This window comes from Pocillopora verrucosa, chromosome 3 (genome assembly GCF_036669915.1).
Source record: "Pocillopora verrucosa isolate sample1 chromosome 3, ASM3666991v2, whole genome shotgun sequence".
NCBI lineage: Eukaryota > Metazoa > Cnidaria > Anthozoa > Scleractinia > Pocilloporidae > Pocillopora > Pocillopora verrucosa.
In genome coordinates this window covers 21,833,502-21,860,368 of record NC_089314.1, presented here as the reverse complement: position 1 = coordinate 21,860,368, position 26,867 = coordinate 21,833,502, and the positions used below count along the sequence as shown (strand labels likewise).

General features: G+C 38.2%; 1 protein-coding gene across 3 annotated transcripts in view; it reads right to left on the bottom strand.

The window, feature by feature from the left end:
• Positions 1 to 2,511: 2,511 nt before the first annotated feature.
• LOC131780811 (uncharacterized) overlaps positions 2,512 to 26,867 on the bottom strand; it is a 40,525-nt gene continuing 16,169 nt past the window's right edge. For 2 of the 3 annotated variants that reach the window (XM_066163021.1, XM_066163022.1), the window contains 12 exons: positions 20,161 to 20,273; positions 19,845 to 19,901; positions 18,175 to 18,238; positions 16,222 to 16,578; positions 15,325 to 16,014; positions 14,995 to 15,074; positions 14,517 to 14,588; positions 12,331 to 12,420; positions 11,931 to 12,065; positions 10,564 to 10,675; positions 7,801 to 8,729; positions 2,512 to 3,246 (listed from right to left, as the gene is read on the bottom strand). In XM_066163021.1, the coding sequence (XP_066019118.1) occupies positions 3,037 to 3,246; positions 7,801 to 8,729; positions 10,564 to 10,675; positions 11,931 to 12,065; positions 12,331 to 12,420; positions 14,517 to 14,588; positions 14,995 to 15,074; positions 15,325 to 16,014; positions 16,222 to 16,578; positions 18,175 to 18,238; positions 19,845 to 19,901; positions 20,161 to 20,262 (2,898 nt within the window). In that variant the 5' untranslated portion in view covers positions 20,263 to 20,273 and the 3' untranslated portion in view covers positions 2,512 to 3,036. The remainder of the gene's footprint in view (positions 3,247 to 7,800; positions 8,730 to 10,563; positions 10,676 to 11,930; positions 12,066 to 12,330; positions 12,421 to 14,516; positions 14,589 to 14,994; positions 15,075 to 15,324; positions 16,015 to 16,221; positions 16,579 to 18,174; positions 18,239 to 19,844; positions 19,902 to 20,160; positions 20,274 to 26,867) is intronic. The other variant, XM_066163023.1, reaches the window with a different exon arrangement.

The following is a 26,867-nucleotide window of genomic DNA, read 5'->3' as shown; positions in this document are numbered from 1 at the left end:
TATAGTGCTCTCCGTCGCCAGCGTTAGTAGTCGTGTGAATTAGGGATGCTTGTTTGCTTCAACAAGTGTGGAAATCCATTCTCAGTCATAGGCCTAAGGGCTGGAAGGAGAGCAGGTGGGTGCTAGGTGTGTGGTAAACACTTGGAGAAAAACCTCCTATTATAAAGTTGGTGGCTCTAAAGTTTGACTTCAACTAAAATGATATGCTGAATATGAAGTACTCTATATGTTAGTACTCTATGTTAGCTCTTTTTAAAAATGTTTATTAGAAATCCAGGATATAATTTACAATTTTCTGTCGACATAAAACAACTACAGTACGTACGAAGGCCAAATCAACCCTCTTTTCTGGCGTCTCGGTAAAGGGCCCTTTTCAATCACTGTGGAAGCTTTAATTTTTAATCATTAACTTCGCCCGTGATGACTTGACCGTTGGACAATCATATCGAAACAACTTACTTTCTTCAGGATTCATTAAGTTTTCATATTAAAAAGAGATGTTCTGCAATCCTCTAATTATTACTATGAAAAATGTCTCGCTTTATTTAAAAGTATTCTGGGTAGAAAGTGATTTGAAGCAGACGAAAGAAATCTTCCTTTTCAATATTTTAACAACTCGGCAGTGGTTTAACATGGTCTGTTCTCTTATCATCAACGTTAATCGTCATCTCAGTGGCCACAATATCGACGTCAAATAAAAGGATTCCTTTGGTGCGTGACCATTACGTGACAAGTTGACGCGAGCGGCGTTGTCTTTACTCACATCGACAACGGCAAATTGGCCAATCATATTGCGACATTACTACTAGTTACGGTTGAATAAGTCTAGAGTAATCGATATTCCAAAAACGGCCGCCCCTACTATCAAGGAAAATCAAACTTACGAGCACTGCGAGTACTGGAAATAGCGCAAAATTTGTTGGTTGTTTTGCGATATAAAGGACGCGAAACTCAGAGGAAGGAAGCGTTAAACTCTATGTTTGGGCACAGAGGAAGTTGGCATTAAACTCTATATTTGGGCATTTAGTTAACATGCACAGTAATTTAACTTTTAAGTTTCAGTTTCGAAACTGGACTGATTCCTTTTTACACTTTAACTTAATTGTGTAAAAAATGTGTTAGATGATTTGTACATACTTTATGTCGTGCCAGGGTTATCATTACAAACTGGGATTTCTTCGCTTCTTAGCAGGTGGTTATCATGTGAGATCACTTTGATACGAGCCTGATACCTTTGCTGACGACTGAGGTCTTTGGTTTTACGTCTGGGTCGATCTCAAGGTTAACCTTGCAGAGCTGCCATCTTATTAAGTTTTGTTTCCCTCGCAAGAACAAGCTCAACTACTCTTCGGTACACAGTTAGCCCCTGGGACTGTGACGTCTCGAGCGTTAAGGAAACAGAGTACCAGTTGCCGGGCTAGAGTACTGCTGGACTTTTGAAGGCACTAACTAAAAGTTCCCATGCGTCACCCATAGCATATACCGTTTACCGGAAAACACCAATGATAAATTAATTAGTTTTCAAGAAAAATGGAAAATAATTTCTTTGTAGCGATCGTAAAGAAGTTAGAATATTTCATAAAGATCTAAAGGCGAAGAACTGAAAATATTGCTTTCCCCAAGCAACAACTGACAAAAAAAGGACGATCTTTTACAGATGAGGATCAAAATTGACAACATAAGTTCTCATAGAACTGAAGGAAATAAGATATAGCCACTTTAAAAGCTAGGAGTAAATAAGAAAGCTGTGAAATTCTAAGTTCGACTTATTTTTAAGGGAAGACCACAGAAATTTTGTGGATAGGACGAGGGGAAGAGCTTTCATTTTGCAATTTCTTTAACTGCAGCTTACCTGCAAAGATTATTTCTTTACCTTGTATTCCATCCTCGGATAAAAATATTACTTATTTCATTTAATTATAATTCTCTAGAGGAATAACAATCCCAGAAGAATTTGCAATAATTCCAACCTGAGGCTCCGCAGCTCAATTGGTTACAGCGCCCGGAAGTGTACGGGTTCGAATCCTGTCGAAGTCTAAATTTTGCAAACTTCTTTTCTAGAATGTCTTTACTGATGCTTGCTTGCAAGGATCATGTCTCTACTGATTTGTTACTTTGAACGCTTAGATCAGGGTCTTACTTGTTGTGGACTTATTGTGGAAATTTGGTCAGTAACAAGGCATAAGTAAAAACAATTGTCAATTTTGGTTAGAAGTATCATTACTGTCACTTTTCAGGAAAACCTGAGTCGCATAACATCGTGAGGTATTTTTACTGTAAATGATCTGAACCTAGAAGGAATAGGTTAGAGAAGACCTAAAAGGATCTTTTCCAGTGGACGTTACCGTCGTTTCGACACCCTGAGTGGAAGTCATCATCAGAGTCTCCCACTCAGCCTGTTAAAGGTCATTCCTTGTCACCAAGAGCAATCCTTTCAGGACCACTCTCACCCAAACGACCAGAACACGTGAAAAACAAAAACAAAAAATTCAAAATGATAGCTGTATTAAGTCCAACCAAACCAACACACTACAAATATCGTAATAAAAACTTCTATCGATGGTTAAAAGTTTTGTAATGAAACGTTAAGTAAGAAAATCATAATGGTATGTTATTACATTCGCAGACGATTAATAAGTCTGACAATAAGATTGATGATTTACACTGAGAAGGCTCAGTCGTGCAATTCCATGCCAAGCCTGATTTTATCGATTAAAGCAGTTGCCTGAAAATGGACTCTTGATGACTCCCTCTTGGTTGTATCGGACTGTGTCTTCTTTCCTTTACGCTTCCGCTTGATACACACTAAATGGACGCTTTCATCTCAATCCTTACGTGTAACTACCTAGGTAAGGAATAATGGAAAGCTGAACATGCCTAGACAGAAAAAGTTTACAAGGTTTTCGGAAGATAAATCCGCACACTTAAGTTACATCGGGAGAGATTTGCAGGATCTTTTACGTGATCGTCCGGTACAGTAGCAATACTGCAAACCACACAGACAACAATATGTTTGAAGTTAATTAACAAACTCTATCAAAAGGTGCCTTGCGCTTCCGGTTCTATTTCACTAATTATTTCTTCCATAGTTGGTCTGACTTGAGGGTCTGTTTCCAAACATCCACGGATAAGAGCTCGTAGCACGTTGTTTGCCACCGTTGCTACTTGTTGTTCTCGTCTATCAGGATCTGGAAATTCACGGATGGACATCTCACAAAGAAGTACACCAAAACTGTAGACATCAACCTGACCACAGAAAATGAAAAAATAAATGACAGCATGGAGAGATGCAATAACGCGCATGCTTTTAAGGCTATTGTGGGAAAATTCCCAGAATAGGCGGAATATGAATAAATTAAGTCTTGCTGCATGAGAATCTCATGAAACCAACGCTTTTAATGGCGAATGCAGTTACAGAAATGATTCGATTTTAGTCTTTTCCTAAGAAATCGCCTCTTCCACTTTAAAGTGAGGGAGGAAACAACATTCAAATATTGTTTCCTTTCTCACTTTAAAGTGTCTTTGAGCCTCTATTAAGGTTAAAAAGGATTAGGCCAATAATCGTCACTGTTAAGTACTTTTCACAGCGAGGTCAATTACCCTTTATCGAGCAAGCTATGAATTATTGAGATACCTCTGATTCTTACTTTTGCAAACTGTCATTTACATATAAGAGCACCATTTCTATAAGGGAAGGGCAATTTTTCGACCGGTAGTTCAAGTTTGGAAAGATTTAGTTCCAAAACTGAGGTAAATAAGGCGGCCATCGTAAAGCAGAGAACTAACCGTAAAGAAAATGTCCAATTCCAGAGAAAGGAGGCTTTAATATTATTCTCCATCAAAATGTTACGATGTCTTAAGGTAAATTGGAAATAAAAACACGAATAATCTCATCGAGACAAAAAAGTGCGGTTAGATCGTCAATCTGAGCTAACTTGGACTGTTTGATTTGTAGCGTGTGCTTCAGGTGCACTGTAGATTGGAGTCCCAGGTGCAACTGTCATGGTCTGTTTCTTGAAATTAGCAGTGCCATAATCTGACACTTTAGCTCGCCACTGAGTACCTTGTTTCCAGAGCAACACATTTGCACTGTGGATTTTGGCAAGGTTGTCGCGGTCAGCTCCTCTTTGTAGGTGACGACACGCTGCTCACTCTGCTGCACCAGGTCTGCTAGTTCGTCTGCGTCTTGCTGGACCTGGGTTAGCTACTTGTCCTTGTCTTGGCAGTTCTCTTCCAATTCATCGAACTGTGCCTTCAGACTTTTGTAGGCTTTGCCAATTTGCTGGTTTTTTGGGGGTCAGCTGCTTACAAACTGATTTATAATTCGGAGACTGCGACTGCTCTTTCTCTGCTGCCCTCTTTCCTGACTTTTTGCGGGTGGCTGATGACTATCACATTTATGACTGTCACCACTACATGAACTACACATAACTGGACAGTGCATTCTGGAGTGACCAGCTTGCCTGCAGACAGTACACTTAGTTACGCGTTGAGACATTCTCAATAAATTTCCAGTATTTCCAAGTCGCCAATAGATGGTAATGATATAGAGTCAATCGAGTTGTTCTTTTGAATAAAATAAGACGCTGTCATGATAGGCTGTTTTTCAGCAACTGTGATTGGTTTAGTGAACTAAAGTTGGATCCTATAAAATAAGACGTAGTCGTGATTGGCTGTTTTTTCAACAACTGTGATTGGCTCAATTAAATAAAGTTGGATCCTATGTTAATTGTTTTTCCTTTTATTTGATTGGTTCAATAAGAAGCGTATTAATTACTGATGTTTTTCTTGACTAAATCTACAATTGATCCAAACTTCTTTATGCTTTAGCATTCGATTCTTGAATAAATATGGAGTTCCAGGATCTTCTTGTTATATTGGGAACTTTCCAGAATGTTTTTAACTTTTTCATAAATCAGAAGCTTTTAGGGAGCTGTCAGCATTGTTCTCAATGCGGATCTGATATGGAAGTAGCAGAGACAACATGGGTAAACAACAGATACATGTGGTGCTGAACAAATAAACGATGTATAATGTGGCTTTCAATAAGGTCAGGGTTCTTCTTTGAGGGATCTAACATTCCATTAAGAACCTGGCTACACCTGATGTTCCAATAGGCTATGCAGATTTCGGGCAGCAAAATCTTGCGGCTTACCAGCCTTTCAAAACCTACTGTGAACCAGGCGCTGAGTGAGCTGAGACCAATCTGTTCCAACAAGATCCTGAATGCTGAAATTCAATTCAGGAAAGACTGTGGAGATAGCCAAGTCCAAGTTTGGTGCCAAGAGAAAGTATAAGAGAGGGAAAGTATCGGAAGGTCCATGGGTGTTTGGGGTAGAGGAGCGAGGATCGCAAAAAGTGCCGGTCTTCTGTGTTCCAAACAGAACTAGAGAGACACTGGTGCATCGTCTTATCTCTACACACATTCTTCCTGGAACTATCATGTACTCTAATCAATTCACTCCATACATATCACTCAATCACCGAGGATACATCCTTCTATTGGTGAATCACTGCAAGGACTTTGTTGACCCTAACAGTGGTCCACACACTAATACCATCGAAGGCGTGTGGGCCTTGATCAAGAAGACGTTGAAGTGGATATGTGGTACCCTGTGCGAGTACATACTGAGCTGCTTGGATGAGTTCACTTGGTTCAGGAACTTTGGGCGAGACCGAGCATTTTGAAAGCTACTTGAAGACATTGCCAAACAATTTTCACTGCAGTGAAACTACAATTTAAAATGACTCCTTTACAAGCCAACACATATTCAAAAGTCAATGATCAATAAAGATTTTGCGCTTCCGGTTCTTGCTAATGAACAAAAAATAATCATGTCGGTGAGATCAGTGTGTCGACATGTTAGTTGACTCCCTTGATATCCGACCCTTGAAAAAAAAAATTGAGGAGACCCAGGTACAAGTGTTGCGTTTTCAAAATGGCAACGCGTCGGCTGACGTGTTGGTAATGTATCAGTAGTGTGTCCATCGTGTGTCAGCCAACGCGTTGGTGAGATGGATTCTTTACCTTTACCTTCTTTTGAGGATTCTTAGATCTCCTAGTATCAGTTAATATTCATGTAAATAAAATAAGTACACAAAATCTTGCAGATGCAAGGCACATTATTTTTTCCTCTGATCCTACTTAACTTTGATTTTGTTTTGGGATTGGTATTGGCTATAAAAGAATAGTCAAATTAAAGTTTTGAGTACAAATATTGTGTCCTTCTTGAAACTAGTTTATCAGAATAAGATTGAGTTACTAGGCACAAGTATGGCTTTTCACGTTGATAGTTTCCAGTTTTGAAAAAAGTCGTGCGTACTATAATCCTGAATTCCTTTGCACTGACAAGAAAGCATTGGCAACAGGAGCCATCAGCAAATTAATGATAAATACAAGAAAGCCTATTCCCACATAAACCCTCTTCAATCCTGCATGTAAGCTTTTTATGGACTTAACATTTCAAACATGGTGTATATGCCACAGATTTTCCATTTCCCTTTCTAATTATTTTGTAATGGTGTTGTGGAAAAGGATTGGGTTCAAATATTATGCAAGGGCTTGCCAGTAGATAGTCAAAAAATATTTACATATCAATAAAATTCATTTTTGTGTTTTTTGTTGACATGTTGCTACAACGCCACCTTCCAGTAAATTCAGTGATTTGCAAACAAGAGAAAATACCATCTAAACTTATAATATAGCCAATAACGACATAAACTCAACTTTTAAACAAAAGAGAAAACTTGATTGTTGTTTGGAATTGAGATCTGTAATGTAGAAATGAAATACGGGTATTATCTCAAGTTTTCTACAAATGTCTTCATGGTCGAACCCCAAGTGTCTCTTATTCATCAACTTTTAATTATGATACTCAAGTTCTGGCTTGTCTTCTTTTAAATCAAACTATCGCAGTGCAAGAAGCATGTTTGACAAATTTCGCATTTCATAAGCTAGACCTGCTAAGATCATGGACAGTTGGCTTAAAGACACCTGCATTATGTGCAATTACAGCTGAGGTTACCGAATTAAATAACAGAATAAATCTCAAAAAGACGCGGTGTATTTCCAGCCAGAGGACAATCATGAAACAATAATAGCCAAAAGAGAAAAAATTTAAAAAAATAACAGGTTCAACCACGAGTTTAAAATGACTTTTCTTTTCAGTTTTCTACGCTTATCAGAGGAGGTTAAAACATTTGGGAAAACGGTGGGGTACGCTGTCATACCTGGCAACTTCAAGAGAAGATATAAGAGAAGCACATATGATTCTGGTGATTGTTTTACTGCCTCACCGTTCTCACGTGTATACTCTTCAATCGACTGGTGATGTCTTAAGGCGAAGTAGTTTACCATGGTTTCTTTCGATTTTGGCTCATTTCCCAAACCAAAATTATCAGTCACACTCAATAGAATATAATTTCAACTGATGCTGACATCATACACTTCATCTGAGGTAGAAAACATTCCCTATCTTCAAAACTTTGGTCAAAACATCAAGAACAATAATGAAGGTAATCAGCTGCTCGAAGATACCGCAGACTGGCATACGTGCTGATTGCTTTGCAACTCCTAATCAATTCTCCCCTCCCTCCCTATCCCCCGGACTGGTTCCTAAATTCCCTTGAAGAAACTCTCCTACAGCCTGTGCTGAAGAGTTTTATCATAGTTTTTATCATAATGAAGGGCTGGAGAATAGCCTGACAAGAGCTCCGCTTTTAGGCTTGCCTAAATCTATATATTATACTTACATGACCTAGAAATGCGAACATATTTACAATAAACAAGTAACAGCCTACCTTGACGGTTTGGACACGAGTAAGTGTTTCAGGAGCACTGTATAGCATGGCACCTGGACAAACTGTATTGAACTCCTGCACGAATTTGGCAGTTCCATAATCTGACACTTTGCCTCGCCAATGTTTACCCTTTCGCCAAAGTAGCACATTTGTACTGCTAATGTCGCGGTGAACAATAGGAGATGGTCGCTTTTGGTGAAGGTAGTTCAATGCGTGAGCCACATCCAGTGAAATAGAAGATATTTCAGACTCAGAAAGAGCTCTTTGCTCCAACAAATTTCGTAGACTTGCTTCCATAAGCTCTGTTACAAACAGTGGATTCCCTTCATCATTTGTAGCTCCGATGAACTGCAGCAAGCAAGGGTGGCGGCATCTCGATGCAATATCCATTTCTCGCTCGAATAATTTGCGGTTGTAAGGAGAAAGAATCTGCTCATGCATCTGTTTCACCGCAACTAGATAACTACAAAATTTGCCTTCAAGAACGTTTCCCCAGCCTCCAAAACCAAGACATCTACCAGTTAGCTGAATGCAATCGCGTGAAATGATCCAATCAGAGGACTTAGCTATTTTATCCTCAGCTACAGACAGAATTATTTCCAATTCTTTCATTTCCCGGTCTATTTCCTCTAGTTGTTCCATTAAAGCAGTAGTTTGATTATGTAAGTTAGCAGTTTCTTCATCTTTTTCTTGTATCTGCCCTAGGAAAATCGTCATTTGCTTGGTTACATCTTGCAGTTGTTCATTTCTCTGTTGCATTTTTCCACGCAGGTTTGTCACCTGGTGCTCCATCTTAGACAAATGTTTTTGTAATTTTCCTTCATGTTGTTCTTTTTTCCTCAGCTGTAAATGTGTCATCCGCTTCTTTGGTTCTCTCATTAGCGTTTGACCACTTCCTTCTGGCTCCTCCTCCTCCATCAGTAACTGATCTGTTCACAAGATGAGAAATCTAAAATTTATCATAAATTTTAGACGATCTACCTGGCCACAGGATTTTCTCAGTCATTTCACTTAGAAAGTTCACGTGCATGGGAAATTTGCAGAGTGAAAAACATTGAAGAAAAATGGGAAAAATGTCACCCCTTTACAACAGCCCTCTAAAATGCTTTTCACTCCTTCTTGAAGTTTTCACGTGGAAAAAGGTGGACTCGCACAAGGGCTTCAGCTGAGCGGCGATGTGTGACTGAACACGAACAATCCTGGACTTTAAACACATGTCTCCTAAGGAGCACCTAAGTGGTTAAAGATATCTCCGTTATGCTGGCGCCCTTACATGAGGTAAAGGATTACGGTTGATTAGATTGATAATATAGATAAAACAAACAATGATGAAGATTATGATGGTAATGATAAGCACTCCGTAGCTAAAAGACAATCTTGCACAAGAGCAAGTTGACAACTTAGGGGTGCGTGCCCGAAAACCAAGTCAGTGTTCTTGAACCAAGGAGGATCAAATGTATCTCAAATGCATTTTGAATTTACATGCAAAAGACAAAGGTGACAAGAAAATCAATGCGTAATGTATGAGGGTTGTCCAATACACCCAAACTGAGTCTGACGGACAAAGGCCATGAACAACCAGACTCACCGGAAGTCACCAGAAGTCAGTTCGCTATACCGCAAAGTATAGAGTTGCGGACTGGGTGGAAATACATGGCAGCAAACAGCCGCACTCCATTGGATCCGATGGGGACGGGTTGCCGTGGCAAGAGTATATCAGACTCACCGTGCGTCAGTTCGCGAGAAACTTTGTGATTAGTGAAAGGGGTGGAAGATGTCGGCAAACGGACTCCATCGGATCTGATGGAGACAGATTGCCATGGCAAGAGTCCATTGGACTCGCCGCGTGTCAGTTTGCGATAGTCTTAGAAAGTATACAGCAAGGTAGAGTAGAGGAGGAGGTGGAAAATGTCAGCAAACGGACTCTACTGGATCCAAAGGAAACGAGTCGCCGTGGAAAGAGTCCATCGGACTCGCCGCGTGTCAGTTTGCGAGAGATTTAGAAAATACTCTGCAAAGTAGAGTAGTGAAAGGGGTAGAAAATGTCGGCAAACGGACTCCATCGGATCCGATAGAGACGGATTATTGTGATAGGAGTCCATCGGACGTGCTGCATGTCAGTTTGCGAGACACTTAGAAAATATTGTGGCAACGTTGAGCATGTGAAGGGGCTGGAAAATGTTGGCAAACAAACTCCATTGGATCCAATGGAGACGGTTTGCTTGACGAGAGTCCATCAGATGCGCTGCGTGTTAGTTTGCGAGACACCTAGAAAATATGTGGCTATGTTGAGCTCTTATAGCGCGCTTGTCTCACCTCATTGCTTAAAGAACGACGAATGTTACATGTGTAGCGTGCTTGTTCCGCCTCATGGCTTAAAGAGTGATGAATGTTACATGTATAGCGCGCTTGTTTTGCGTCATGGCTTTAAGAACGACATATATTTCACTTGTAGTGTGCTTGTTTCGTCTCATGGCTGAGAGATATTTTCTGTCTTGCGAACTGACCTCTGGGGAGTCTGACTAACTCTTGTTAAGATGAACTGTCTCCATCGGATCCGTTCAAGTGTGTTTGCCAACATCTTCAACCCCCCTCGCTCCTGTTAGCCTCTTACTTCCGATACCTCTGATACAATTGGGCTCAATTTGCCTGCTGGTGAAGACAACCCAACTCAAGTCGGGTGTATTGGACATGTGTGTAACTTATGTGGTACAAAACTAACTTAGCTTTTAAACAAAGTACATGGGGCTCAGTAGTACATACCATTTGTCTCTTGAGAAAATTTGTTTGGGTACTCCTCTGATGATCCCGCCTCTGACATGATTTTAGTTACAACTCCCAAATCTTCCCTCAAGGTTTCAATGACAATCTCAGTCTGAAGAGCAAAAATGTTATGCAATATATCAAAAGCTAGCAACTTATCGAGAAATGCAATTGCGAGTCTTAAAGTTGTAATCTGGATGATGAATGAAGGGTGTTTGGCTGAAAACAAGAATTTTACCTCTAGAGAAGGGGTAAAACTGCACGAAAAATAGGCTTGTGACGTCATTTTCAAAAATTGCCAATACGTTTGTAATATTTTACGATCTATTATTTTCATCGATAACTTACATCTTGTTGCTTCATTATATACCACCATATACATGTCATATCTCTTCTATTAAATCTCGTTTTAGCTGGGGCTCTAATGTTGAAATATTCCGTAATAAATTACAGACGTGCCAAATTCAGACTTCAAGATTTCCATAAGAATCTTTGTTTTCGTAGTGTTACTCTTGAACATAATCTTCTTCTACAAAGGTAATATCAACCTCTTTTGAACTTGTTTTAGTAATGTGTCTTCGTTTTCGTGACGGGTCTTCGTTTTCGTAGGGGGTCTTCGTTTTCGTAGGGGGTCTTCGTTTTCGTAGGGGGTCTTAGGTCTTCGTTTCCGGGCTCTTCGTTTTCGTAACTACCAGTTTTACGGTGCTGTCATGCCGGGAAATCTTTATATTCCTGTGAATTCGGTTGTCGTTCATTCATTCATAAAACACATGCCTTGAGCAGTTTGTTTTCTGGTCATCATGTGCAAAAACGTGCGTGTTTTTATGAGCTTAAATTCCGCCAGATTTCACAGAGCATTTCACTCTCAGATTCTGCTGAACGATGTCAGTTTGTAAACTAATGCAAATTGGGAACTTTGATGGTTTCTGAACTTTGTTTTGAAAATTGAAAGCAATGCGTAGGGAATTTAACAGATTATTTATTACAAAACAAATAAGCCTTGACTCTGCTATAAGGAAGTTCTCCCTACACTTCTTTTGTGCTCTAGCCGCTTCCTGCGAAGTTGCCGAAGTTGACAAAAGAACAGAGCACCGCCAGGGCTTATCGATTTGTTAAATAAGCCACCCCTCTGCAACAAATCAGTTTGTTCTCACAACCTGAGCTCCCTCTACCTGAGCTCTTAATAACTAGGCAACCTTTATTGGTTCTAATAAAACAAACCGTATGGGTTGCAAAGCCTGGTCTTGCATATTGCTTTTCTTTAGATAAGACAAGATTCTCAGTCTAAACTTGTCCATAAATAAATGGGCTACATTAATTCCTAATTTTCAGCTAAATAAGCACAAGGCCCCTTTGGTTTCACTTACCTCTTCGGACCTAAAAGCATAAAGCTTATATTCAGTGTGGTTAGGTTGAATGCACACATAGCCAAATACTGCTTTGTCATCTGGATCTTGAGTAATGAAAAACAATCTGCTAATTGGATGAAAATGCCTTCCAACCTACGAACACAGAACCAAAGAAAAACTTGAAATACACCTAAAAGATGATTTGTAAGATATCCAAGAGGACATCTCTATGTAGAACTTAAATACGATCTTCTAGGAACTGTGTGAGATAATTCAAACAAGCAAGTTTGCAGCATAAATTCTGACAAAATAGATAGACTGTAAAAAATTGGAATTGGATTTGAGGACTGGTTTAAATTTTCCGGATAAAATTTTTTATAATATTATAATAAACGAATTCTGAACTTTGTTCTCTTACTCCACTTTTCTCGTCCTCTATCCAGACATGAGTACTGCTAATATGTAGTTCACAATGTGTCATGTAGTATCCTCCCCGAAAACTTCTTTCCTGTGCCAACAAAGATGAATTATAATTTAAAGCAACATTTGGCATTCTCAGATTGATTTATCCATGAAAAGTTTGCCGCCATTGCCAAATTTATATTCATGCTTGTGATAAATGAACCAAATGTTCTGCTCCCAAAAAAACGTTACAGGTACATAAACCCAGGTATGTGTGAGCCGCCAAATGTTTAATCACAATTAACACACAAATTTTCTTTTTTTGCAAAGTTCAAAATAAAGGTGTGTTGTAGTTTCAGCGCCACCTTAATTCTGCAACAAGGTAATCCATTTAAGATGGCTCTGAACATATTTCACAGATTGTTTTAAAACTTCAGTTACAATTCAGTTTTGAATTTAATGATTTTGCCTCACACACTCAACATAATTAATATTAGTATAATTGCTCTAGTTGTTATAGAGATGCACACACTCCGATTGGTAAACGATTGCATCATATCTTGTTTGAGGTGATTATAGCAGGAGCACTAAATTTCAAAATGGCTGCCTCAGGTCTTGTCAGTGTTACAGAGGAAGTGACGAACGTGAAAAAGAATATTCAATCCAAATAGCACCAAAGAGGCTGCTAAGTTGAGAGTAACGCTTTTCACAAGAAAGACATGAAGTTTTTGCAGATTGAATTAAATGAAACTATCAAATTCTGGGGGAAAATGACTCTTTATCTTAATATGAATAATCAAACAATTGAAACAGAATGGGTTCAATGTCAAAACAAACATTCACAATAGATTTTAAACACCCCTACAAGCAATTATACAAAAACAATTATTCGCCTTATGCTCAGTGAATATTATGCAACAATAATCACTTCACCTTTGGTGAATAATTGTTAAACATCAACAAAACAGCAACATGTGAAGGGAGTTTAAAGGTAAGAAGGGGAATCTTGATATGCTAATTGAAATTAAATATTAAAAGACCGGTGTTACAAGTTGCAAGTACATAAATGTGAAATTTGGCATGTCTCTTGCAAGCTGCATTGTTCCTGTCACACCAATAATTATTGAGAGAAAATTGATAGGAAATGTGTGTGATACCATTTTTTTAAGGGATTAGGAAGGAAAAAGTGTTGAAGAATCTAACCCATCAAAGAATCAATTATGAAACCATTTTAAGCAATCTAGCTTGGATGACAATATGTTAACGAGTTGTTGCAGCTTTGGGATCCAATATGTAATTATCAGCTGCCTCTAAATAACAATGTCTTGATTTTGATTTGAGTACTAAATTTAACATAATTCATGATACAGTCTAGCCCAAAAATTTGATTAGCCTGTAAAATCTGAATGAAATTAATAAAGAAAAGGGCATTTGCACAGGACCAATCAGAAATAATCACTTAATTGACTCTGATGCATATGCCTTCTTCTCAGGTCAACAAAAAATCACCCAGGCTAACTGAAAACAACCCTCGAAGAGGAACAGAACCATTGTGTAAATCAAAGGAATTACAGTCAAGTCGCCCACGAAGTAACTCGCCCATACCAACTCACCCACACGTAAAATTACTTTTCTTTTGCCTTCAAAAAAGTGTTTATTAATGCGAAGATCCTTCTTATATCCATTTATTAAATATTTTTTCACAGATATTAACAAACAGAAGTGTTTGGAAACTGGCATACCATTACATACGAACACCTAAATGATGAGATCTAAATTACCGAACAATCGCTTTGATTCTTTGGTTAAAGATATAACACAACATAGACAACAACATGAAAGTGTAACATTAAAATAGAATGAAAGCTTTCCTATTAAAGGAATACACAATTCCGTAGTGTAATAAGTGTTCCAAAGGTGTTGGAAAGCGTCCATTGTATGCCGGCTACCGATCACTTACGTTTGCACTGTAATGGTCTAAAGTCAAAAAGACGTTGTTGAAACTTCAATTATTATATTATTTTTAAATTAACAAAAAAACTAAAATTAAACAAGACTAAATCGGTAATGAGCTATTAAAAGTGGTTTTATGCATGAGCGAGTTGGCATGGGCAAGTTGGCGCGAGCGAGTTGGTCCCTGGGTGAGGTTGGTCAGATGCCAATAAAAGAGCTCATCAGTTTCACATGTCAGGGTTGTATTACCGTATATTTCTTTAAAGTCTCAGCATACATAACATCATCATCTGATTTCATGACGTCTTCAGTTCCTAGAAACTATGAGATGAATATCTAATTTACTCCAATCGTACAAAACTTTTCGGAGGAATCTTGATCAGATTATTAATTTTAATAGATCCATGATTACTATCACAAATATGAAACAAGGTTTTGCACTATCTATCTATCGGACTTGGGAAATTTTTTTTGGTCTTTGAAGAAATTCCATGTCCACATTTATGCTACACTCCAACTGGAATCGTGTGATTATACCTGCACAAAGTACTTTACTTTATCGTTAGTCAACCACAGTCTAATCATTTACCGGATAATAAACCAAAAGCTTAAAAAACATGTTATGGACTGGTTATTTGATCCATGAGGAGAGGTATGATATTATTAACAATAGCAATGAGTTAAATTATGATAATAAAAAGTATAATTAAAATCATAAGGATCCAACCTGGCATTTGAATGTCAAGCCTCTTCTGTTGAGTCGCTCTTGAAACAAAGGTGTTGCCATTTCCTTAATCTTAGTAATGGCTGAAAAAAAAGGAAATGCAGGTTTTAAATAGCAACATAAATGTACAACATAAAGGTAGAACACTTAAACTTTGTGCTGCCAACAAATCACACTAGCAATTTTCAACTTTTGAAACCAAAACCTGTCACTTCTTTTGAGGCTAGAGGGCTGTAAAGTTCCATGTTCACTGAACTCTTCAGAATACTCGGGTCAAAATGATAACGATATTTAACTTTTAGTACAAGCAAGATGATTATCATGAGTCCTAACCTTCCTTTTCCTTCTTTTTCCATTCCTTGTATTTTACTGCAAGTGGCTTCTTCACCTGTCTGTCAACTTCTAACTGATTCACAGTGCTAGATGATCCATTGGTACGAATTGCTACTCCATCAAACACATCCCCTTTCACCTTGAAATAGTCACCCAATGCCTTCTTTCCAGCGCAGTCTTTACCGCGCTTCTCTGTCCAGGTTTTTGAGTAATAAACTTTGTCCTCACAAAATAGCCAGTCTCTCGCCACCTCCATTTCTATGACGAACAGGTTAGAGCGGTTTCCTTGAATATTCACGGGAACAAAGTGGAGAGCGATACAGTTTTGTTCTCCGCCTTTGTGGAGTGGTCCTGCATCACTTTTAATGTGATCATCTAGGACGATTTGGAAGGCTTTATTGATATCATCTTTGATGTTGGTGACATCGAGTCCAATGATTTCGCCATGCTTGTACTTTGATTCTTGCTCTTGACTGTCTCCAACACCAAAGTATATAATGCCTTTCCGGTCGTTATTCAAGCAAGCACAGATAAACTTCTTTGCCTTTTCCATTACTTTCCATGGAAGAGAATCAGTATGGGCGTTTACAAGTGACTTGAACTCAATATCTCTATTTTCTTCAACGCCAAAGACAGATCCCTTTTCATAGACGTACTCATTTCCTGTCACTCCGAAAGGCCTACGGTTACCTACCAAGACCAGGAAAATCAAAATAAATCACTTCCTCAAAATGTTTGTGTTTACAAAGGGTTTTCTTATAAAATACCTTTTCCCTTGCAAGTCACAGAGTCATTACCCTGAACAACTCCCAGACTTCCTTTAACAAATCCACGTAATTATGTTCCATGTTGGGTAATAACTATGGATTTACAACATCGCTTAAAAATGTTACTTACAGGTGACAATTCTCCTGGAATCATTTTCCTGGCCTCCTCCTCCACCTGCGTTTTGTTCCCCTGCTTCATAAGTCTGGTTCACAAGTTTCTCATTGCATGGGCCCTGCTTAATCTTTTCCTGTTCTGCAGTTAAGGAAGCTGACTTTTTAAGTTGCAAATCTCGGCAGAAAGTTGTTTCTGTGTCAGTTGTATCACATGAACCTGTTTCTTTCACTTCTCCAGCTGTTTGTATGGACAATTCATTGCGCTTGCCTTGCTGTTGCGGTTTGGAGGCTGCTGAACCAATTTTACTTTCAGACACTGTAGATTCCTTTTGTGATTTATGCTTGAGATCTTGAGGTGCAGATGTTGGCTGACCTGCGTGATTGTATAATGTTATAGGCTAATTTAGTATTACGACTTATTATGACTTTCCAAATCAATCCGATGTGACAAAAATTTGCCCTTTCAAAAAAGCTTGATTCCTTTGGCCTCTCCCTTGTCATCGCCCTAGAGTAAGCTTGAATGTAACTAACTACAAATCATGGTCTACTTGTTAACAGTAATTAAAATTAGAGCAAATGACATTCTGCTCACGCGCAGCTGTGACCATGCTGTTTCCTCTACATTGCCAGAGAAAATAACAATTGAAAAAACAATAACGATGAAAAGATAAAATCAGTTGTCGCAAAATATCTTGATTTGTAAATTTCAGCCTTTGGCCTCGGCAAACAATTGCAATCGCCACTGAAAAATCGCCATATTTAACTGAATCTCGTCCAATAGCTGTTAAGCATTTAAACACCATAGGATGTGCAAATATTTGGAACCTTCTCATTTGATAGGAGGGCGCTGACTAGCACCAACACATGACTTTCAAACATTTTATGATTTTTTTTAACAACAACTAAGGTTCTAAACCAATCAAACGGTGTTAGTCGCCATCAGAATATAATACAGAGTTGATCTTACATGGCAATCCACTTTCATTTTTACCAATCGTGTGAGCGAGATGTCCAACAATATTGTTGGTTCATTGTAACTAAACCACCAAACGAGTTATATGCAAGTAAAAGAAATATTCATCAGGGTAGTATTCAATTACATACGCGTGAATGCTAGTAGATACATCTACATACGAGTAACCTATTAGGTCACATGGGTGATACACGTGGAATCTAAAACTTTTTTCGGTTTAGATTGTTACAAGAGTCACAATCTGGAATAAATATTGTGCTTCTACGTCGGGCGCATTGCTGTTTTAAATTATCTTTTGATGCATTTTTCCTCCTTTTCATTTGCTGGGAGCCGACCAAATCATAATGCTTTGCTCTAAATAATTGTATGGCTATGCATGTGTTTTTGTGTCCAGTGCCTTCACGGGGAATTGCAGATCTCTCTCAGAAGTTGTCAGAGAGTGGAAATTTTGAAAAACAAATGTAGCAATTGAGTGGTCATATGATTATTGAATTAAAAAATTTCTCTCACATTAGCTATTTGCCTCAGACTTCATTTTTAGCAAATGATTGATCTACTTGCCTCTGACAAATTGCAAATCGCCACCTCTTCCTGTAGTTTTCGCAGTCTAAATGACTTAAAATGGTATAACAAAACGATGAGGCGAGAGCACTTCTTTAGTTAAAAAAAGGGTAAAACTTGGTTTTCAGATGTAGCAGATTTTGGTGATTCCTTTACCTATGTGAAGTTTTAGTAATGTTTGTATAGAATCTAAATATAATTAATCTTTGTATGGATAACAATTACCTCTACAAAATCTGTTTTAGATAAATGTGTTGCAAAAAGCATTGACAGAGTTAACTGTCTCAATTAATCAAAATTTTTGTGGAACTGATTCTCGTTGGTTTTTCAGACGAAATCTTAAAATCTCTCACTCACCCCCAGCGAGAATGCATATTAGCCAATTTTTTCCTACCCAGTGTAGCCACTATGGATGAAAAAAAAGGTCCATCTTACCTTTAGTCCCATGAAACCACAGGCGACTGATTTCAAATAGTTGGCCAAAGGGTAACTGTAGCTCCTAGCAGAGTAAGAATATAGTTAAACTGTGGCATTTTGTTGTTTCGAGTTCAATCATTTACTGAATGCTACGCATAATTTCGAGGCAAAAAGGACCAAGCTATTGATAGAACTCAAAACTAAACTCCAAAATTACACCAAATCATTTCGACCAGCTTTTTCCATCTCAGAGCTAGATCACGTGTTGTGAAAATATGACATTTGTGAGTGCATATCATGCATATCATAATATGACATTTGTGAGTGCATATCATGCACTCAGACGTCCTAAAAAGTCATTTTCCCTCACACCATTCTGTGCATTATACAGTAACTGAACTAGTTTTTTGTGCATTGATTTGGTTAAATTAGGGTTCACCCTCAAAATTTGAGCCTGCAGATAAACAGTATCGGAGTAGCAATTTTCTTGGAGCATTTCACATTGAAAACATTCGTATTTGTTTGTGATGAGCAGTACTGCGTAAATGATCCCAATAGAAGCTAAAAGACTGCAAATTTTTGACGTTCTTCAAACAGCTAATTCAATACAAAATAAGAGCTAAATGATAGCTGAATGAACGTAGAAATATGAGAAAGTTAAACATTTTAAAGGAATTCCTTTTATTGCTACCAAGGTATTACCAGCAAACTGCACATACTTTCATTTAAAAAAATAGTAGTAAGAGCTGGAAGCGTTCCAGTTGACATTCGTTCGAGGTGACTTTGGATATTTTTGACCCATCTACATCGTGGCTGTGTCTGTAACAGTGGCTTGAGCACCGCATGATCTACAAAATCTTTCAGTCTCACGGAGTCTCGGTCACACTGGATGGTAAAGTATTTTTTCATTGCCAATTTTTTCAGATTTGAGCTGCAATCTTTTGATATGATACCGGCTTAATTCGAATTTCTGCAAAAGAAACACGGATGCTGAAGACGCTGTTCCGTAGACAGAATTGTAGTTACCTCTTTACAAGGGCAGACCTGAACTATATCCCTCCCACATACTTTTCGAAGAGGCCATTTAGGGCTGTCACATGCTCGAGAGCCAAAGACATATTACTTCATACAATATTTTTCCAAACGGTTTGAATAATTTTTTAGACTCTCGATCCTTGACGTATCGTTACCTTCAACATTCGATCCTCAATCATCGACCAATCATTGAGCCACCACGAGCTTATTTCAACTGGGACACTTCTAGCTCTCAACAAACCTTTTCTTTTTCAACGCTTGTTTATTATTTTTAAAAACATTACTCCCCTGTCTGGCGATCTATTATTACGTTCTGTTTTCAGTCTTCCTTTACCATATTTTTATCAGTTGTTTATCATTATTCAACTTAATTTTTGAAATGAATCAGCTGTTTGTAGGAGTGCATGAAAAAAATCGATGTCATTCCAGATTTCTCAAACGGTTCCATCATTTGCAGTTTGATGTGGGAGCATTTTGCTCATTGCACCATTTGTGCTACTGTACAAATACTATTAAAACGACTAGATTTCTTTGAGGCTGTTTTTACTCAGAACCTTTTCATGCTCTTAAGTTTGCAGAAAAAGGAGAGTCTCAGGGAAACCAATCAGAATGATAGTTGTGATCCCGAGTATTAAAATGCTGTTATATTTTACCTCTTTCAGGATTTCTCTTAGTTCTCCCTCTGATGTTATGAATGATAAAGTTTTATCCTAAAAAAAAAGGAGAAAAAAAAACATAAATTCAAAGCTTGTCAGTTGCCGAGGAAAAACGAGTCGTAGCCAAACCACAGCATGGTAGTAAAACCAAAACAATCAGCAGTAATCATGCTATCATCTCTACGAGTTTTGTCTCTATTAGCAGCTATTCGTTCAACTACTCGTCGAGGATCCAAAAAGTTAAAAGAAAACACGACCTAATTGATGAGAATTCGATATCTACGACCCTAGTCCTCGTAATGTGAGAAGTTACCCGAAAGCGTTTCTCTTTGAAAACAGGTTTCAAAGAGCCAAGGTCTAGCTCTTCAAGGGTAGCGAATACTTTCTGATACTCAGGATCGTCTGCTTGCATCATTGTGGTGCGATCTGCAAAAAAAAAAATTAAATGATGTAGTATGGGCCATTGAAATAATGTGGTGAAAAGAAACTAGCTGTGCAATCCTACTTTTCACAACGTGCATCAACTATACGGTATCTTGCGGTAAATATTTGATAAAATAGTTTTATACTAGAGAATACAGTCTTTTGAAGTCAATAAATGCCCACTTCTGGTAAGAAGGTAAAAGGAAGAATACACCTTCAGTATCCAACTCATTAGACTTTGTGTTTGTGGTAGACAACTGCAATCGCCGTGCCCGCTTACTTGTAATCCAACAGGAGAGATAGTAGATTGAAGGTGAAGACACATGTCGATGCAATCATCGATATTTCGTTTTCAGTTCAAGACTATCAGTGGATTTTGCACAAACACATATGCTTTATGCAAAATTCACACAAAAAGGCGGCTTGGTCGCATCTTGGGCCTTATACCCACGGTTGGTTTTTGATGCGACATTTACCTGACTAGAATAGTATTAGTTGTTTTGACCCGTAGAGTGGTCAGAAGTTAGAAAAAGCGAGTTCAAGCACATTTTGAAAACAAAATTTATTTCAAGGCAACTCTTGATTTAAAAAAAAAAAGGTATTTGGACATTTTCAAATCAACCTTGATTTCAGGACAACTTGAGTTTTTCACAGGTGATTAATATTCACAATGTCTCCCTCGTGAGTTTTGAGGAGGGTGTGAATATTATTCTCTTTAATGGTTCTTTTGAACGATTCTCTTGTCGCGCCATCGGGGTGTTAATTGTTTGTGTGAAGATTTTCAAATATTAATGTTGTATCTCCTCGCAAAACGAGTCGTAGTGTGCCTTGATTTGTTCTTCTGTGAAAACAGTGTTATCTAATCATTGTGAGAGAAGATTAGCGTTAGAACAGGTACCTGTTTTATGAGAGAACTTCTTTCATACATGTTTGGTCTTTTTCAAACTTGCAGGGACAAGTTTTAAAAGAAACTTAAGTAAATAGAATGTCAAAATTAATGAAGTTAACAGATTTTTCACCCGCTTTTTTGATAAAACATACTTTACACAAAATTCCCGTCTTTTTGGTTTTTACAAAAGCCCATGTGAGGACGTCGGCAGGTGATTTGAAAATTTATTTTCTCACATCGTACCTTTTAGATTTTACAAGATTTATCTGAGGTTAATTTCACTTATTTTTCGTTTATCTATAATCAATCGTATTCAATTTGAGTATGGCTTGCTTGCTGTCCTCCTTTGTTGACGCTTCTTCTTTATTTCCTCTTTCAAAGTCTTAGCTTCATCACTTCTCTTTATCTCCATTTCCAGTCTCCTTCGGGTTCTCTTCATTCTCAAAATTTTCATATACTCTTTAATTACGATCATGTGATTATCCAACCCTCTCTTCGTCTGATTGATATCCATACTCTCACGGCTATATATTGCTTAATTAGTATCTAACTGAAACTCTTCTTAACTTGCTCTCCCATGAGTAATTCAACGACTTTGATTGAGTTTTGGATTCTTTCACAGATTGTTTGTAATGTCATAGTAAGTTCCTCTGGGGAAGGCATCTTTCGTTGTGTGAAAACCAAAGCCAAAACCAGAAAATTAGTCAACTTTTCGACCAAGTGGCTTAATTATGGATAAAAAAATAATTCAATCATAATGTTTGAAATCAATCAGCTGATACCTTAAATATTTAGCTGTGTTGAATTTGCATATGTCATGGGATTAGCAAACAAAACCCATTCAATTTGCATATGTCGTGAGACTGGCAAAAACCTGTTCAAAGCCTTTTCAAATTCAAATCTTATTCCGCTATGTTTACGAGTGATCCTTATTTTTTTAAATTCTTCTTTAATCTACTTCTTAATAGCGTCAACGTCAACTACGTTTGCTTAATTCCTAACCTGGTTTTTTAACGAATAATACTGTTCGATCTCACACAAAATCTAGTCGAATTCAACATCAGAGATTGATCCATTATTCATTGCTTTTGAAAACAACCCGCTGATTGTAAGGTGCTTTGCTTCAGCGATTGAATTTTTTTTCTCGTGCTTCGTGAAGAAAAAAGTTAAGTGATGAGGGAGGAAAAGCCATCAAAGGAAATCCTATTCATTTCATAAGGAATGATAAAGCAAATTTTGAGAGGCAATTCGAGTTCTTCATGGCCGACAAGTCACAAAGTCTGACACAAGCTGGTATGGCGAGATTGAATCAGTCGATTGAGGCATTCGTTTATTGCATCTTCGATGCACTGGTCAATGTCAGATCATCAATCTTAGGTTCATCAGGAAGCGCTATGGAAGCTCAACATGAGTTCCTTGTATTGGTCGAGGATGTGATCAGAAAGGCAGATGTTTCGTAGAGCGTTCAGAGGTTTCACTTCACCATTGAGGCAAAAGTCCGGCTTGATCTTGTAGTCTTACCAGGCACTTGCCTGATCCAGCAGTCTTGAAAATGAAGCTGATTATTGAACCGATGAAACCGGGTACAATTCCCGTGATCTTACTTCCAAGAGTCTTGAAACCATTTTCAAATCCTTTGGCAACAGATTTCAGACTTCTTATCAACGCGCTAACAATCACTTCAATCGTTGTTCCAACTGCCAGGACAACAGCTGAGACTGTGAAACCATATTTCACTTCTGTAAGTTCTTCTCTCTAATTCACAAGAGCGTTAATCCGCTGTTGATTTTCAGCTATCATTTCTCTTGCTTTTTCTCTTGTGGCTTGGCCTTCATTTTCATCTACGGCAATCCCACGATCCTCCTGAATAAACTTCTGCAGCTCCTCAATTTCATCATCCTTCTATTCGATCAAAACCTCTCACTCTCGACCAAGTGAGGTTTTTATTTGTTTTGGGAATGATGGAATCAACCTTTGCTTATTCGTACCATTTTCGTTAGTATACAAGGGATATGTCTTCTTGCCTTGACCAAACATCTTTACGTGCAACCTTCTTGTTTTACTATGAGAAACCTCTCGTTGCCAAGCCTTTGCCTTGAGATAAATTCTGGTAAGGGAGTCCTATGCATTCTCATATGAAGTGATGACTTGCGAAAATGGAGTATCACCTTCAGCGAAAGATGTTTCAGCAGTTTCCGATGCTTCCTCTAGTCCCCTGTTTATTGTCGTCATTGGAATTTCTTCACTTTATGGCCCTGGAGTTGCATTATAATCTGGCTTAGAAGGCGTTGTTGTATTTCCTTCATCTTCATCATCATTGTGTTCCAAGAAAGGGTCAGTATCACCATCAGCCATTTTAAACATATTATCTGGTGGAAAATGGGATTCAGTGAGAAAATGAACCCAAATTTGGAAAAAAAAAACATCAAACGCCCTTAAGGCTGACCGTGCAATTCACAAGTAAAAAGTTAACCATAATAGGGCATATCCAGGTGAAGTCCTTAGAGTCCCAGTTCCAAAGTTTGATGAGGAAGTTTTCCTTGTGCCGGGATCTCTTTCACTCATCTTTGACTTGGCAGTTAGCGGTCATACAAACAATTACATCCTGAAAAATGTCGCAAGACTTCTTGTTGATATGTTGATTGTGAAATTCGCAATAGAAATCGCGCCGGACACTGATGGTTATGATCTTTTCAAGCCTTATGAAGACCTCTTCTTGACTCAGAATGAGAAGGTGAGCATATTCAGAGAAGGTATTCAATCTGAAGATCTTTCTAATATAAGATGCATGCTGAGGATAGGAAGACTTCAGGTGTTGATAAAGAGAAGATGCAATGAAGTTAATGGAACACAATAGAAGATTCTGTTAGAAAATACGATTCTGAATGATCAGAGAGTCTTCTTCCAAAGAGCTCTTTCTGCTGAGCTTCTTTTCGAAGTCAGGCTTGCAGAAACCTTTGTCATAAGTATACATAAGTTCGACCTTGCTTAGTATTACACTGCTCCTATGTTAGCTTGGAATGCTGCCTTGAAGGAGACAAATGGTGAGCTTGAGCTACTGAGAGATCTACACATGCTGCTGATGATTGAAAAAATAATTTGTGGATGAATCTCAATGATCTCAAATCACTTTGCACAGGCAAACAACAAATAAATGGGTGTAGCTTATGATGAAAAAAGGCCAATGATATACATCACTTATCTTGATGCAAACAACCTTTATGGATGGGCGATGTGCCAGCCTCTTCGTGCTAGAGGTTTCACATGGATGACTGACTTTGACCTTGTCAACTGGAGAGAAACGTCTCGCATTCTTGAAGTGGATCTTGAGTATCCAAAAGAGCTTCATGACGATCATAACTACTATTCACTTGCTCCTAGGAGATTGACTATTAATAGGGTAGAAAAACTGATTCAAACTTTGAATGAAAAGATTCACAGGGGTATGAGTTTCGAAGAGGAGCCTTGGTTGAAGTACATCGAACTCAACACGAAGCTGCGCGCAAATGCAAAGAATGACTTCAAGAAAGATTTCTTCCTGTTGATTAACAATTCTCTCTCCAGAAAAACTAAGGAAAACATCAGGTATCGTGTAGAGAAAGCACTGAAACTTGCAGCGAAACCAAACTTCAAGCATTGCACAATATTTGATGAAAACTTTGTTGCAATCCAAATGAAGCGAACTAAGCTGGTGTTCGAAAAACCGGTCTATTGTGGAATGAACATCCTCGATATCAGCAAGAGATATGTGACTTCCACTAAAACTATATCAAGAAGATGTATGGAAATCGTGCCAAGCCTTTCTTCACAGACACTGAGAGCTTAATTTATGAGATTGAAACTGAAGATTTTTACAAGAGTATAAGCAATGATGTAGAAGCAAGGCTCGACACAACCAACTTCCCTAAGGATCACCCTTCTGACATTCCCATGGGCTGCAACAAGGTTATGTGAATGATGACAGATGAAGCTAGTGGAAAGATCATTGAAGAGTTTTCGGATTGAGAGCAACTCTATAGCTACGAGATATTTGAGGAAAAGGAGGAGAAAAAAGTGTAAAGGAGCTAATAAGTCTGTAATAAATATGATGATAAGTCACCACGACTACAAGGGGTGCTTCTTCAGGAGAAACATTCAATCAAGGCTTGAAAATGGCAAAATCATCCAGAGAGAACACTGCTGCATTAGTTCTATTTTACACACCATCCGCCACGGATACGAAGATCGTTTTCTGGGATTACGCGGGTGAGTTGACAAATGATAAAAAGAAAGAATTGATAGCAAAGCTTAAGAGTGAGAAGAATTCACATCTCATATTCACACTTCGCCATCCCTTCAATATAAATTTTGAAATATAAAATGGATATACGAAAAAGAATGCCTTCGGCCAGGCAGCGAAGCTTCAGTAATCACAGATGTTATGAGTTTTCTTAAAGCTGAACCAGCAAGTAATTCATTACATTGATAGCAGCTAGCTGTTCTCGTTGCAAGTGGAAAAGCGAATGAATGATAACTTCAGGGTTAAGAGAGAGCTTGGAATGATTGCCATTGGATTGAGTCTAAAGTATATGAAAGTACATGGCAATCGCAAGTGCTGCTCTTGTCACTGCCAAAAACGTTGAAGTACTCTTGGTCAATGATAACGAAAAGGATAGTATTTTTGAAGAAACTGAATAAGTTGTAACTTGTGTGAGAGCTTGTGTAAGAACAAATGTAAGTACTTGAATAAGAACTATAATCAAAGTGCTCTTTGAGCAAACTCGTGAATTGACACATGACTTTTTGGATTATGTTTGATGTTATCTGGTTTAGGGAATTTTGTGGTTGATTGTCATATCTAGAGTACGAACAGTAGTTCAGTGTTTGCTAATGTAGCAAAGAAAAAAGTAACGTTGGAATAAGAAGGGATTACAATTGAAACTAGACCCTGTGGGCAGGGTAACTGGAATACCTGAATGGTACTGGATCCTTAGAATCAAGTGTAGTGATACTGCGGATGTCGGACTTGTATACTGAAATAGTGCGCTCAAGTCTGGCCAAGGGCATACACCTATTTCAAAACATAGGCATGCTATGCATGCAAGAGTTACTTATTTGTAGGGTGGGTGGATTACTTGAAACATTGTGAGTGATGTCTACATTCTTACAAAAGGAGAGAAGAATATTAATGTGGGAAAGAACGAAAATGTCGAATTACCTCACTCACAGGTATTTTGTGGTAGATTATGTGTGTTTTGCGAATAAATGTAACCAAAAATAAACTGTATTGGTGCCACGGATACCTGTTAGTACAAAATGCAGACAGCAGACTGCAGACCGGATACAAAATATAGACTGCAGACTGCAGAGTGGGTACAAAATGCAGACTAAGACTCTGAAGAGTTTTTACGTCTTGTATATAATAACACGTCATCTTACAGCTTACCGAGTGTCACGCAATCACTTTTCTGCGATCCGCATTCACGATTATTTGTACTATTGTGAGATATTCCTGGCCCATTTCTTGATGAAAATCGATCGCAATATTATTTCAAGCCTTCCATATAGTCTTCTTACTTTGCGCGCGAGTTGGTTGGTGTGATGTCTGTACAGATTTTACCAACGTAATAAAAGAAGATGACGTGAATAACAGTGATGGTAGAGCAAGCTTAAAACGGCAGAAATCGCCAGAAAATACAACGGATACACAGGGTACGAGTAAGTTTTAC